The 12702-nt window shown below is 39.8% G+C and overlaps 1 protein-coding gene across 4 annotated transcripts in view; it reads left to right on the top strand.

Moving 5' to 3' along the window:
• The window catches only part of LOC100017179 (zinc finger protein 287-like), a 36245-nt gene that overhangs the window by 8840 nt on the left and 14703 nt on the right, over positions 1-12702 (top strand). For all 4 annotated transcript variants that reach the window (XM_007492201.3, XM_007492199.3, XM_007492200.3 and 1 more), the window contains exons 4-5: positions 8744-8870; positions 9834-9926. In XM_007492201.3, the coding sequence (XP_007492263.2) occupies positions 8744-8870; positions 9834-9926 (220 nt within the window). The remainder of the gene's footprint in view (positions 1-8743; positions 8871-9833; positions 9927-12702) is intronic.

Genomic DNA, 12702 nt, shown 5'->3' with positions numbered 1-12702 from the left:
GAGGCTCTTTAGTGTTCAGGGGGATAGAGAAATCAGTACATCATCTACAGAGAGGATCATGAGAAGTACCTCACCATCAATCAGGAAATCTTTTTGGTATTTAGAGTCATTTGTGGGTGTTCTCTATGTTAGTGGCACACATCTATGCAAATGTATGTCTCCTTGTTGATTGGCCATTGTTAATAACCAGAGGGCAGGGAAATGAAGTTCTCTCTTCTATCTTTCACAGAATTCCATATCATTTTGATGTAGGCATTATCAATACTTGTTAGAGAAGGTCTCTTAAAGTGGTATTTTATCCTATGAATGAAATACAATATTGAAGTCAACCTGTAAGAAGCAAAGTGGGATCTCACATATGCTTACATAACTATAAAGATGGGACCTGTTGTAGAGTTTATAGTATACTCTATAATTTATAGAAGCCTGCCTGTTACTATCTCATATCTTTTACAATTGGTCTTGATACATTTGGTGATTATTGTCATAACTGTTTATTTTGCAGAAGGCATATAGATCAGTAGATAATTTGTAAATATAATTCTATTCACAGTTTTTTTTAATATCACCTCCATTTGTCATCATATCCCTCCCCCACTTTCTCCTGGAGAGATATCCCTTAGAATACTTTCTTTTAAAAATTAAGATCCAACAAAATTTTCCCCAAGAGTAAAGTCAAGAAAGACTCCGATATTTTATGCAGAGTCCAACATTTATGGTCCCCCACCTCTATAATGAAGGTGGGGAAGTGTTTTTGGCTTAGTTAACAAGTAATTAAGTGCTCTGTTTCCTACACTATACTTTGCTCCAGCGATACAAAAAAGACAAAAAAAATTATACTCCCTGTCCTTAATGAGCTCACATCCCAATGAGGGAGACAGACCACTCTGCACTTAGAAGATGAATACAGTATAAGTCATGCTTGGAGCACATGGAAATGGCAAGGCATCTTTGTGGGGAGATGTTAGCTCATTCACATCATAAACATTGGGATTCTGAGAGAGACAGTCCAAAGGTGTAGGAAATGACATTTCTTTTTGCCTTTGAATGTGTGATTGCTAAATCAATTTCAGTAGCTCTTATTTTCTTCTGAAAGAAGATCCTATGAGAGATCCTTCCATTTGGCTACAAATCTTTTTTATCTTTTAGTTTCCTTCATATCGAGATTTTAAAATGGCATTCATTTTCTCTAGTAGAATGTCCCATCATTGGTCATAAGACAAGGACCTCATGCTTAGAGTACCAGCTGCTAAGTTAATGTTTGAAATACTCTAACAACTGTGATTCTTAGTATCTTTTATCTCTGTTTCTGTCTTGTAGAATCAGTAGGCAGCCACACAGTCTGAAGGCCATTTGGTATTTTGCTTTGAGTCATGGGTTTCCTTGGCCAAAGAATTCATCACAAAGCACCTGATTGTTGCAGGAAAGCCTTTCTTTACTTATTATTAAGGTTTCTTCTGGGGACCACTTGCATTGTCTGAAGCTAGGATTATACTCTAGGCCAGTGATGGTCTACTCATCCCCCAGACCCAGTGCCATGCCCACCCACCCCCTCAGAGACCACATGCCGTGTCCCTCCCTCCACCAAATACCAAGTGTTCCCTGTCCCATCGCCTTATCCCACACAAGGGAAGAAGAAAGTGCTCCCATTGGGCTGCTGAGCAGAGAGGCAGATAAAGTGAAAATAATTTCACCAGACATGGTGGAGAAAGGGAAAGGAGCAGCTCTGTCCAAGTCCCTCTGCCTTTCTAGAAATAAACTCGGGGTGGGGGGAGTGTAGTAGGGGAAGAATAGCCGCATGCCCGCAGAGAGTGTTCTTGAGTGCCATCTTTGGCACTTGTGCCATAGGTTCACCATCACTGCTCTAGGACTTTCCAGGCTAGTAGAACCAGCTAGAACTCATGGTCTCCTGCAGAGTCCTTGGGAAACCAGAAAGTCTTCCTTGACACAAAAAAAAGCATCAGAATAGGATTTGGGAACTGATAAGGACATAGGCCCAGCCCCTGTGGAAGAAAAGCTGGATGAGACAAAGCCCTAGAATCAGTGATTCAGAATATTTATATGAAAACTATCTAGGATTAGCTCAATCTGGTAACTAGTTTGAGAACTGTAACTGTTCAAAAAGTGCAATAATTTAATTAAAGCCACTCAATAAGCATTTGTTATATACATAGTGCTTGACCCTGGAAATCCAAGACCAAACAGATCCTGCCCTCAATAAGTTGGCATTCTTTTAAGGAAAACATGGACATTTATAAATGCAAGACAAAATAGAAGTAATCTATAGAGTGAGGCCTAAGCAGCTGGGAGAATCAGCATGGCTGTTTTTAGGAAGTGACATTTGAACTGAATTCTGAAGAAAAGTAGGGATTCTAAGAGGTGGGGATGAGGAAGAGAATTCCAGATATATTGGATAGCTATTGCAAAGGCACAAAGATAGACTATCATGTGTGAGGAATAGTCAGTTGGGCAATTTGGTTGCAACTCAGAGTGCTAAGTGTGCTAAAAGTGCTAAGCTAAAATCTCCAACTCAGTGATCATTTTAAGAACGAGTAAGCACTCTCTAGGGGCTTCTTTCATTCATAGCAAGATTATGTGGATTAAAAGTGAATTATTGGGATTTTTAGGTAATGCAAACCACTAGACAATTTCTCCACTCTTCATGACCTCTCAGAACTTTACAAAGCAGAAATTTCATGGCACGGGGCAGCTGGGTGGCTCAGTGGATTGAAAGGCAGGCCCAGAGATTAGAGGTCCTGGGTTCAAATCTGGCCTCAGACACTTCCTAGCTGTGTGACCTTGGGCAAGTCACTTAACCCCCATTGCCTAGCCCTTACCATTTTTCTGCCTTGGAGCCAATACCCAGTATTGATTCTAAGATGGAAAGTAAGGATTTAAATTAAAAAAAAAAAAGAAAGAAAAATTTCATGGCAAAAGGAAAGCATTTTGGCTTTCAGTGGTCTAAGATGCCCAAGATTCTAAAAAAGATAGAAAAAAATCACTTAGCACCCTTCCCACCTCTCACACTATTGGAAGTGAGGCTGGTAGCAGACCCAAGAGCAAAAAGGCTTATAACAAAACTCACCCCTGCACCCCATTCCCCCTCTCCTTTCCATTGCTGTAGAGACTCTGGCTACTGGCTGTGGAAGTCTTCTTGGGCCTTGGCTAGCAGGTAGGTAACAGACCTTCAGGAACAAAACCTGCCAAGGACTACGACCTGGGAGCAGAGGTCCAGAAGAAAGCAGACTATGAGCATACTGGAGTCAGGCCAGAGAACTGAGGCACAGAAGGAGTGGACAAGTCACTTGGATGAAACATCGTCTGGGAGGGTCTATGCACCGAGCCTGAGGGAAAGAAAGTTCTGCTGGAACTAATTCTGACCTCTCACAAGTCATCTGGGAGAGAGACTTAGGCTCTTTAACTATGAAATGCTCAAAGTGGATGGAAAGTGAGACCATTTTGAGGTCAAGCCTCCAAGGAATTCAGAAGTGAGTAATGAAGAAAATAAGTGAGGTGGGGGAAGACTGAAATCACTGAAGATTTTAGGAAGAAGACCTTAGACATAAAACAAGCCAATCAAGAGGAAAAATAGTAACAACAGAGGGAAATACGGTCTACAGATGTAGTAAAAATATTCCAGCATCTCTGAATAAAGACTGGGGAAAAAAGAATAATGATCCAACACTTGAGAAAGCAGAGGAACCTATGAAATTAGAGAACATGAAACTAGTGCATACTGTTCATAAGTAGCTCAAAAGAGAAATGAAAATTTTGAGTGCAGAATTTGTCTTGCAACAACAAAAATAATAAGTAGGATAGAAAAAAAAATGAATCTGTAATGGCAAGCCTCACCAAAGAGAGAAAAACAGGTTGGGAATTTAAATACACAGAACTAATAGAAAACCTAGGAGAAAAGAAGCTAACAATAAACATTAAAGGAAAATATGTTCACTACATAAGCAAAACATACTCAGTTGACAGACATAATGTTTAGAGGAAATGTAAGGATCATAGGTTTCTCAGAAGGAAAAAGAGAATTGTCCAGAACTTCTAAATATAAAAAATGAAATTCCAATTGAAAGAATTCAGATTGCTTCCAGAAAATAAAAGCCCAAGGCTGCAAACTGTAAGACACATAGTGGTTAAGTTGAACAATACAATTCAGAAACAAGTTTTGCAAGCCATCAGGAGAAAGACTTGAAAATATGGAAGAAAGGACATTTGAATAACTCAAGACTATTCCAGAACCACTAGAAAAAGGAGAAAGGCATGGAAGAATGTGTTCTGAAGGTCATTGGAACTCAGGATGCAGCCTAATGTGGCTTCTCCTGCAAATATGAATCTATACATAAAGGATGAAAGATGAACATTCAATAATAAAGAAGAGTTTGAAATATTTTTAGAAGGAAAACCAAAAGCGAAGAGATGATTTGCCCACTGAATACTCCCAACCAGCAGAAATGCTGTAGGAGTGAATAAATGCAGCAAACAAGGCCAATAACTGTAATAATGACAATGGAAAGACCAAATAATAGATTTCTTTCTAAGTACAAAGAAGGAGTCAGAGGTGAAAATGGAACTCTGGTAGAAATAACAGTGAAGAGATGGATAACAGTATTATAGATAAAACATGGCAATTCTGTCTTCAGGCAAGTGCTGCTTTTATAGGACTATATTATAGCATGAAAAGATATATTAAAAGGGCGGCCAGGAAGTAGAGGAATAGAGAGGAGTGAGTGATGTATCAAGCTTAAGTTGAGGGCTTGCAATGAGGGTAAAAGAGGAAAAGAGAAGACCCTACAGAGGAGAGGGTTAGGGGGAGAGGAGAAAGATTGAAAAGGAGGAGGAAAAGAAGATCTTACTTGGAAGGTGAGGGGGGTTCAATTGCTGAATGTTTCTATGAATGAAGAGAAATGTGTGATCAAGGCAGTTGAGGACTTTGTACTGAGTAAGGTGTGGGGAATTTGATGCTTGAAAAATCTACTTGGACTCAGGGTGGAGGAGAGGAATTGGAACCTCCTCTGGGGCAGCTGGCTCCTGGAGAAGTGGGAGAGCATGAACACAGGAAAATGTCTGGTCATACATAGGGGAAAAAGGCCAACAAGAGTGGTATAAATCATTACTGGACCATATCATCAGGGATGCAGTAGGGGAGGTACCCTCCAATGTGGCAGCACTAAATGACACAGTGGATAGAGTACCATGCCTGAATTCAGGAAGACAAGTTCAAATCTGGCATCAGATATTTATTAGCGGTGTGACCCTGAGTTACTTAGCCTCTGTTTGCCTCACTTTCCTCATCTGCAAAATGCAACCACCTTCTAGGATTGTTGTGAGGATCAAATGAGATAATAATTGTAAAGTTCTTAGCACAGTGTTAAATTGTAACTACTATATAAATGTTAGATGCTATAATTATGATTGTTTTTGTTATAATAATTGGCATTGCTCTGGAAATGAGACACATTGGACAAGGGGAATCCATGAAGTGAGCCCCCGCAGAAAGCTCCTAAAGACCCTAGAATGTATATGTTGGAAGCTTTAAATTTTTTCTTATTTTTATTATCATGCAAAACACATTTCCATGTTGGTCATTGCTGTAAGAGCACATTCATACAAAACCAAGACCCCAGAATAAAACTGTAGGTACACTGATGTGAAAGATAGTATGCTTTGATCCTCATCCATCTAACTCGCAACAGTTTTTTCTTTGGAGGTGGATAGCATGCCCCATATAAGTCTTTCAGAATTGTCTCAGGTCATTATATTGCTGAGAGTAGCTAAGACTATCACATGATCATTATACAATATTCTCTCAGTTCTGCTTATTTTGCTCTGCATCAGTTCCTGCAGATTTTCCATATTTTTCTGAAATCATCTTGCTTATTTTCTTATAGCATAGTAGTATTCCATCACCAACCTGTACCACAATTTGTCCAGCCATTCCCCAATTGATGGACATCTCCTCACTTTCATTGGAAGCTTTGTATCATGAAGAATACATAGAAAAAAAGAGAAAGAGAGCAGATCAAAGAATGGTGATGTAGAGTGAACAGAAAGAGAAGATGGATAATGAAAAGGATGAGCAAAATCATTTTTTGGAAAGGAAAGGAAATGAAAATTTAAAACTAAGGAATTAGACTAGGTGAAGGGGCAAAAAAGAAGAGGGACTCGAGTGAGGAGAGGTAAGATAGTGGGAACAAGGCCACCCTAAGAAAGATTACTAAAGTAAAGTAATGAAGGAGCATAATATGGTGTCTACAACAGAAAAGGGAATGTGAAACTAAAAAGCTTCTGCACACATAATACTGATGCCTATGTAGGTACATATGTACTATGTAGGTGTGTCAGCCATTCCCCAATAGATAAATAGAGGATACAAATAAACTTTTTTCAAAAGAAGAATTACACAGTATTCAAATCTATATAAAAATGCTCCAAATCACTAAAAAGAGAAACGTACATAAAAATAACCATGAAGCTCCACCTCAAACTCAAACAAAAAGCAAAACTTCAAATTGGCAAAGGACCAGAATCAAGGTTAGCAGGGTTGTGGAAGGGTAGGCACACCGATTAATTGTTGGTGGAACCATACAGCTGGTGTGACCATTTTGGAAAGCAATTTGGAGTTTTGCAAATAAAACTATTAAAATGCTAATATCCTTTGAACCAGAGACTCCTTTACTAAACTTACATGCAAAGGAAGTCCATGATAAGAAAAAGGCCCCATATACTTGAAAATATTTATAGCAGCACATTTTGTAATGATGATGAATTGGGGGACAAAGTCAAGGCCATTAATTGGGAATGGTTGAAAACAAAGTTGTTTAGGAATGTTTTACTGCACCGTAACAAATGCTGTATGATGAATCCAGAGAAGCATGGAAAGACCTACATGAACTGATACAGACTGAAGGCAGCAAAGGAAAAAAAACTACACAATAAATAAAAAAATGTGAATGGAAAAAAAAATTATACATCAAAAGGAAATGTAAACGGGGGCAGCTTGGGTAGCTCAGTGGATTGAGAGCCAAGCCTAGAGACGGGAGGTCCTAGGTTCAAATCTGGCCTCAGACACTTCCCAGCTGTGTGACCCTGGGCAAGTCACTTGACCCCCATTACCTAACCCTTACCACTCATCTGCCTTGGAGCCAATACACAGTATTGACTCTAAGACAGAAGGTAAGGGTTTAAAAAAAAAAGGAAATGTAACAAACATGTAGACTAGGTAACTGGGACTCAAATGAAACAAGATAAGAAGTTACTCCAAACTTACCACTTCGTGGTGTAGGAAGTTTACTGGTTGTTAGTTTGCACACACACTGGGGGGCTCTGTCAATGTCTCCATCAGTGGTGCTAATTTTTTTTCTTCAAAAAATATTTGTCACGTGGGTTGGGTCTCTGGGAGGGGAAGGAGTCTAGGGACACAAGGCATACTATGGTGTTATAAGAAAGAACAAAACTTATTTTTAAAGAATAAAAAAGGTAAAAAATAAATTCTTTTTCTAAATAAGGAGAGAGGTATTTAAAGCCTAAAAATTTTCATATGAAGTGTTGGTTTCGAATTAGGAGTACCTAGTTTCAAATCTTGTCTCTGATCGTAGGAAAGTCACATATCTTTCTTTGCCTCAATTTCCTAAACTTATACCTCCCAAAGCTGTTATGAAATCAAATAATATCTATAAAGTTTTTATAAATCTTGCTGTCTATAAGTTATTGTTGGTGTTAATACTGCTAATGAAGTACTATACATGTTTGTATTTTTATACACATTTTTGAAGCAGCATTATATAGTGGAGAATGAGCTCATCTCTGAACAATAAAGATGTGCATTCAGGTACTACTATTGACATATACTGGCTGAGTGACCCTGGATAAGTCCCTTAACCTCTTAGTGCTCTAAGCAGCTCTGTTAAAAACTCTTAAGTTTTAGAGATGGTGCTGACTGACATTCACAGAGGGTATTCCCAGGTCTAATGAAATCACAAGTCCAGCCTTTGTCCTCTATATGAATGTTAGTTATTCTGATGAAAAGTTCTGTGCAGGAGTATTTCTTATTCATTATTAGGATCTTTGATTAATAATGGAAAGTAAGGCCTATGTTGTATACTCCTAGAAACGTCTTCTGGGGTCACGTAAAGAGATTTTTAATCTGCAGACTTGAGTTCAGGTTCTACCTCTTACACGAATTGACTTGAGTGTCCTTGGGCAGGTCCCTTAACAAGCTCTTAGTCCTCCTGGAGATTCTCTTATTAGAAATTTCAGAACATTGGCTGACAACACTGTTAGAAGAAGCTTTTCTACTCTAATGAACTCAGAGGATCACAGCAATAAAAATACAGTATTTCCCTTGCAGTTTGCTACCTTTAGAGCATTTTATACTTGTGAGTCTATTGTTGCAGCTACTTGGAAATGAATATTCAGAGTGGGATTTCTGATCCCAAGACTGTATCACAAAGTAGGAGACAGATGCATCTTGTCTGTGGTTTGGAGGTCTGAGCCTCACTCGGGTAGATATTGTTTGAGGGGAAGCTTTATTACTAAGTCAGGAGTGTGCACAGCCCCTAAAATCTCCTATTAAGTCAAACCTGGAGTCTGTTGTGCCCATGTGACTGGGAGTGCTCTGGGATCCCCTCAGAATGGAGCCCCACTTTCTGTGTATGCCATAATCCTGGCTTTCCGTGCCATGGCCAAGTGAGGAATGATGTCTGCTGGGTAATCAGGAACTTCTTTGGTGTTTCAGGAAGCACCGACTTTTCAGGATGTAGCTGTGGATTTTACCTGGGAAGAATGGAAGCAACTGGACCCTGCTCAGCAAGATCTGTACAGGAGTGTGACGCTGGAGAACTATCAAAACCTGGTGTCCCTAGGTAAGGAGAGCTTCCCCCCCACCCAATAACTCAAAATCTACTCACTAGATTATCTTTGTGCCTTCATTTCCTGGAAACGTTGAAGTATCCAAAGTGTTCAGCTCAGCTGAATTTTGACTTGAGATATAGGGAAAGAAGACTTTATTCCCCTGGTGCCAAGGGGCAGGATGTCTGTGCTCTCTATTCCCATGGGGAAAATCTATATGAAACTAGAAATTATCAATATCATTGTACTACACATGACCTAGAGCCTTCCTGATTATCTAACCCATGTTCCAAGATTTCTTCAAAATTCTAGCATCATAAGGCATAAAAATTCCCTACAGAGAGGCACCATGGGACTTTGATTCAGATAATCTGTATTCCAGTTTCAGCTTTCTAACTGAATAGTTGTATGACATGAACACGTCCCTTGGCTTCTGAGTCTGTTTCTTCCTCTGCAAAATGTGTATAATATTTACCTCGTAGAGTTTCAGGAATTTCTGTGATGCTCAAATGAGATATTTTTAAGTGCTATGTAAATAAAAGGTGGTATAATTACTTATTCTTATGAATACTATTATTATTTCTGATCCCAAATCCATGTTGTAATCATACACACACACACACACTCTCTCTCTCTCTCTCTTTCTCTTTCTCTCCCTCTTCCCCTCTGTTTCTCCCCTTTTCCCCTCTCCCTCCCCAGAGTGGCTTTCTGAGGTACTTTATACCAGCCTTTGGACCCAGGTCTCTTTATGGTCTTGAAGCTCTGGGCCCCTTTGGCAGTTTGGTGAAGTCTCGGGATCCCTTCTCAGAATAATGTTTTAAAATGCAGAAAGGATTCCTGTGCCTCAGGTGAAGGGCTCTTGCCTTAGACCTTCACAGCTCCTGTTCTTTGCCTGCATCAGAAGGGGTGAGAGTGGCCTGAGCTGGCTCTGTATTTCTGTCTCTTAATGCCGCTCCCCTTTCTTTCTTCATGGCCAGGTCTTCCTGTCTCCAAACCAGACATAATCTCCCAGCTGGAGCAAGAGGCACCGTGGAGCCTGAAGAGAGATGTTGCCAACGGTTCCTGTCTAGGTGAGTGAGTGAGATCTGGGCAGGGGGAAGCAGGGGCTCAGCAGATTGGCCACGGATGAAGCCCTCTTGAGATGATGAAGAAGGAGCCTCCCTCACAGTGGCCTGGGAATTTAGCCAAAGCCTGAGAGAGTTGTTTCTTTCGCTGCTCTTAGGGGAGAAAACATTCCCTGCCTCACTTCTCTGAGCATGCAGCGAGTGCATACAGATGGGCCGATATGGGTGTGACCTCTGCTTCAGAGCACGAATTTGGTTACTGTCCTTGGGATGTTTCAGTGTGGTTGGAAAGAAAAGTATTTTGTGTGAAACTTAAATATTTATTTATTTAAATTCTTTTTAATTAGGCTATTCAGAACATTTTCCTCTGGTTACAAGAATCATGTTCCTTCTCTCCCCTCCCCCTACCCTCTCCTGTAGCAGATGCATAGTTCCACTGGGTTTTACATGTGTTCTTGATCAAAACCTATTTCCATGTTGTTGACGTTTGCACTGGGGTGATCATTTAGAGTCTGTATCACCAATCATCCCCATCAACCCATGTGATCAAGCAGTTGTTTTTCTTCTCTGTTTCTGCTCCCATAGTTCTTCCTTTGGATGTGGACAGTGTTCTTTCTCATAAATCCCTCCGAATTGTTCTGGATCATTGCATTGCTACTAATAGAGAACTCCATTACATTCAATTGTACCACAGTGTATCAGTCTCTGAACTGTGATAAAGGATGGAAAGGTTTTCATCCTTTCCATCCTTTATCACAATATACAATGTTCTCCTGGTTCTGCTCCCTTCACTCTGCATCAATTCTTGGAGGTCATTCCAGTTCACATGGAATTCCTGAAGTTCATTATTCCTTTGAACACAATAGTATTCCATCATCAACATATACCACAATTTGTTCAGCCATCCCCCAATTGAAGGGCAGCCCCTCATTTTCCAATTTTTTGCCACCACAAAGAGTGCAGCTATGAATATTCTTGTACAAGTCTTTTTCCTGCTATGGCTGAGTCAAAGGGCAAACAGTCTTTTAGCGCCCTTTGGGCATAGTCCAAAATTGCCCTCCAGAATGGTTGGATCAATTCACAACTCCACCAGCAATGCATTAATGTCCCAATTTTGCCACATCCCCTCCAACATTCATTACTTTCCATTGCTGTCATGTAAGCCACTCTGCTAGGTGTGAGGTGGTACCTCAGTTGTTTTGATTTGCATTTCTCTGATTATAAGAGATTTAGAACACTTTTTTGTGTGCTTATTAATAGTTTTGATTTCTTTATCTGAAAATTACCTATTCATGTCCCTTGCCCATTTATCAATTGGGGAATGGCTTGACTTTTTTATATAAATGATTTAGCTCTTTATAAATTTGAGTAATTAGATGTTTGTCAGAGGTTTTTATGAAGATTTTTTCCCCAATTTATTGCTTCCCTTCTAATTTTGGTTGCATTGGTTTTGTTTGTACAAAAACTTTAACGTAATCAAATTTATTTATTTTACATTTTGTAATTTTTTTTTTAAACCCTTGCCTTCCGTCTTGGAGTACAATACTGTGTATTGGCTCCAAGGCAGAAGAGTGGTAAGGGCTAGGCAATGGAGATAAAGTGATTTGCCCAGGCTCACACAGCTAGGAAGTGGCTGAGTCCAGATTTGAACCTAGGGCCTCCCGTCTCTAGGCCTGGTTCTCAATCCACTGAGCTACCCAGATGCCCCCTTTGTAAATTTTTCTAACTCTTGCTGTGAGATTTAAAATGGTTGAGGTCTTAAACTGTAGTGAGTTAAAATGGTGGAAGATATAAATTGGGTTAGATATAAGAGAGGGTGAGTAAATTTTGACAGAAGAAATATGTTTCACTACAGTGTCTTGGGTTTTAAATCAAATATAAGGTGGTCGCCAGGGAAATATTCCCAATTATTCAAATACTCAAGTCAGTTGGGTTTTATAGAGATTTTTAATTAACAATACAATGAGTAATCAAAGAGAGAGAGTAAGAAAGGAATAAGTATGAAGGGCCTCAAGCCAATATGGCCTAGACCTGAGTCTTAAGAGAGAAATCAGTCAGTTTTTTTAACACTCACCACAAGGTCTGACTAAACAAGGATTCTAGTAACACCAGGCCAGCTCCATCTCAGCTGATTTCACCAGAGAGCCTTCCAGCCAGAGACTGTTCCAAAGGGCCTTTCTCCAGAGCCTCTCTCAAGAGATTCTTCCCAAGCGATCCTCATCAGAGATCCTCCAAAAGGATTTCTCCAAAAGGATATCTCTCAAGAGATTCTGCTTTTTCTTATATAGGGTTTTTCTCCCATGTCACCTCCCCTAAGTCCCTACATCTACCAATCACTGTAGATGCTTTCCAAAGGACTGCCCATCTGAATTCTTGCTAAGTCGACAAATCTCCTCAGTAAGTCTGAACCAGTGAAAACACAGCTGAGTCAACTAATCTCATTAAGACAAAACTTTCCCAACCCTTTTAGGGACCTAGCATTTCTTTGTATCAATTCTAAAAACAAGCCTGGCTCAAAGAACTCCTTGCCCCACCATAAGCATGGATCCAAGTACTTTCTTTGTTTAGCAATGAGTTTTCTCCCCTAAAGCAGTCTTAAGTACGGGTGGAGTAGAGGTCCATTTCTGATCCTGGCGAGTTCTCACATCAAAATGGGGAATGTTTCTCAGTAGGGAATTTGTTCCAATTAAGAATTCCCCAATGGGGAAATTTTTAACATTCACAAGTCTGAGAGATTTCAAGATTTACATTGCTTGGTCTTAAACTCTTTCCTTTCCCGGAG

Source organism: Monodelphis domestica, chromosome 4 (genome assembly GCF_027887165.1).
Source record: "Monodelphis domestica isolate mMonDom1 chromosome 4, mMonDom1.pri, whole genome shotgun sequence".
NCBI classification, from domain to species: Eukaryota; Metazoa; Chordata; class Mammalia; order Didelphimorphia; family Didelphidae; genus Monodelphis; species Monodelphis domestica.
This window is presented reverse-complemented; position numbering and strand designations above follow the sequence as displayed.